This window comes from Emiliania huxleyi (genome assembly GCF_000372725.1).
Source record: "Emiliania huxleyi CCMP1516 unplaced genomic scaffold EMIHUscaffold_6199, whole genome shotgun sequence".
In the NCBI taxonomy this organism is placed as follows: Eukaryota; Haptophyta; order Isochrysidales; family Noelaerhabdaceae; genus Emiliania; species Emiliania huxleyi.
Genome location: NW_005197352.1, coordinates 1 through 1,479, shown reverse-complemented (window position 1 = coordinate 1,479; position 1,479 = coordinate 1). Strand labels below are relative to the sequence as shown.

At 69.7% G+C, this 1,479-nt stretch overlaps 1 protein-coding gene across 1 annotated transcript; it reads right to left on the bottom strand.

Annotated features, from left to right (window-relative positions):
* Positions 1-49: 49 nt before the first annotated feature.
* On the bottom strand, positions 50-882 carry EMIHUDRAFT_124679 (hypothetical protein; the record flags this gene model as incomplete). The annotated part of the gene is made up of 2 exons (XM_005763809.1): positions 50-370; positions 646-882. Coding segments are annotated over 2 exons (558 nt in total), but the record flags the coding sequence as incomplete, so codon positions are not given.
* Positions 883-1,479: the final 597 nt, after the last annotated feature.

Genomic DNA, 1,479 nt, shown 5'->3' with positions numbered 1-1,479 from the left:
GGGGGGGGGGGATGGCCGGGGGTCTCGCCTCGTGAGCCGCCTCGCGGACGGCGCGGGCGCGGGCGGCGGCCTCCTCCTCTCGCTTCTCCTTCTCCTCGATCCTCCGCCCCTCCGTCGCCTCCTTCTTTGCAGCACGCGCCGCCTTGAGCCTCGCCGCCTCCGCCTGCTCCTCCGCCGCCTTCTCCGCCTCGATCCGAACCTTCTCCGCGCGAGCCGCTTGCGCCGCCGTCTTCTCGAGGCGAATCTTCTCCGCCGCTGCCTCTGCCGCCTCAGCCTCCTCAGCCACCCTCGCCGCCTCTGCCGCGGCGGCCTCCTCCGCCGCTACCCTCGCCGCCTCTGCCGCGGCGGCCTCGGCCGCAGCCTGCTCCGCCTACAGCGGCCCGACACCACACGGTGAGACGAGAGTGGCGACTCGTCTTCACCTTTGAATCGTAGACGTGCCTTGGCCGCAGCCTCCTCCGCAGCCAACCGCTCCGCCTCCTCCGCCGCCGCCTTCTCCGCCTCGATCCGAGCCGTCTCAGCGGCGCGAGCAGCTTCGGCTGCGGCCCTCTCCTCCTCCTCGAGAGCCTTCTTTGCCGCCAGCGCCTCTTTGGCCGTCTCCAAGCGAGTACGCCACGGGCCGCCGCCGCCACGGCCCGCCACCACCTCCGCCGCCAGCGCCACGTGGTTGACCGCCTCCGCCTCCTTCGCAGCCGCCGCCACCTCCGCCCTCGGCACCTCCGCGGCATGCTCCTCGAGAGCCTTCTTTGCCGCCGCCGCCTCTGCTTCCTGCTTCAGCGTCGCCTCGAGCACCTCGCTCTGCTTCGCCGCGGCCTCGCTTACTCCTGCGACACCTCCCACCGCCGTCGCCGCCGCCGCCGCGTCCGGAGGCTGCCAAGACATCAAAAGGCGGGCAGCACGATGAGACGGTTCGCAAAAAAGAATTTCTGGGGGACCAGTGCAAAGGCCACTAGCTCCGAGTAGAGGGGGCGTCCTGCAGTTAAGGGGAAACCCGGTACGCGGGTCCAACCCTCGGAGACCCGTGTTTACTTTAAGGCCCTTTCCCTGCGAACGCGCACCCCCGGGGCTAGGGCTCTCTTGCCCGCAACCCGATCCCGATCATCCGGCCCGCTGGGTGCGCTTCTGAGCTCCCCGGCCCTGGATGTGAGGCTGCCAACTGCACTCCAAGTGCTCCAAGTGCTCATCTCGCCGTCTGCAGCACAACGCGGCCCCGCCCCCACCCCGTCGCGTGCCACCGAAAGCGTCTCCAGAAGCGGCGTGGCGGTGGGCCACGACGAGGTGGTGCGCAGGCGCCTAGACACAGGCGCCTGGCAGGAAAAGGCTGACGGCAGAAAAAAACACTTGGGACCCCCCCTACACGTCCTTTCTCGGCACTCGGGCACCGTGCCCCCAGCCCGCACACCGCACAGGCCACAGCTCCACCGCGCTTTTTCCAGGCTCTTTTCCACTGCATGCGCAATGGTCCAGAGTTTGGCCGCG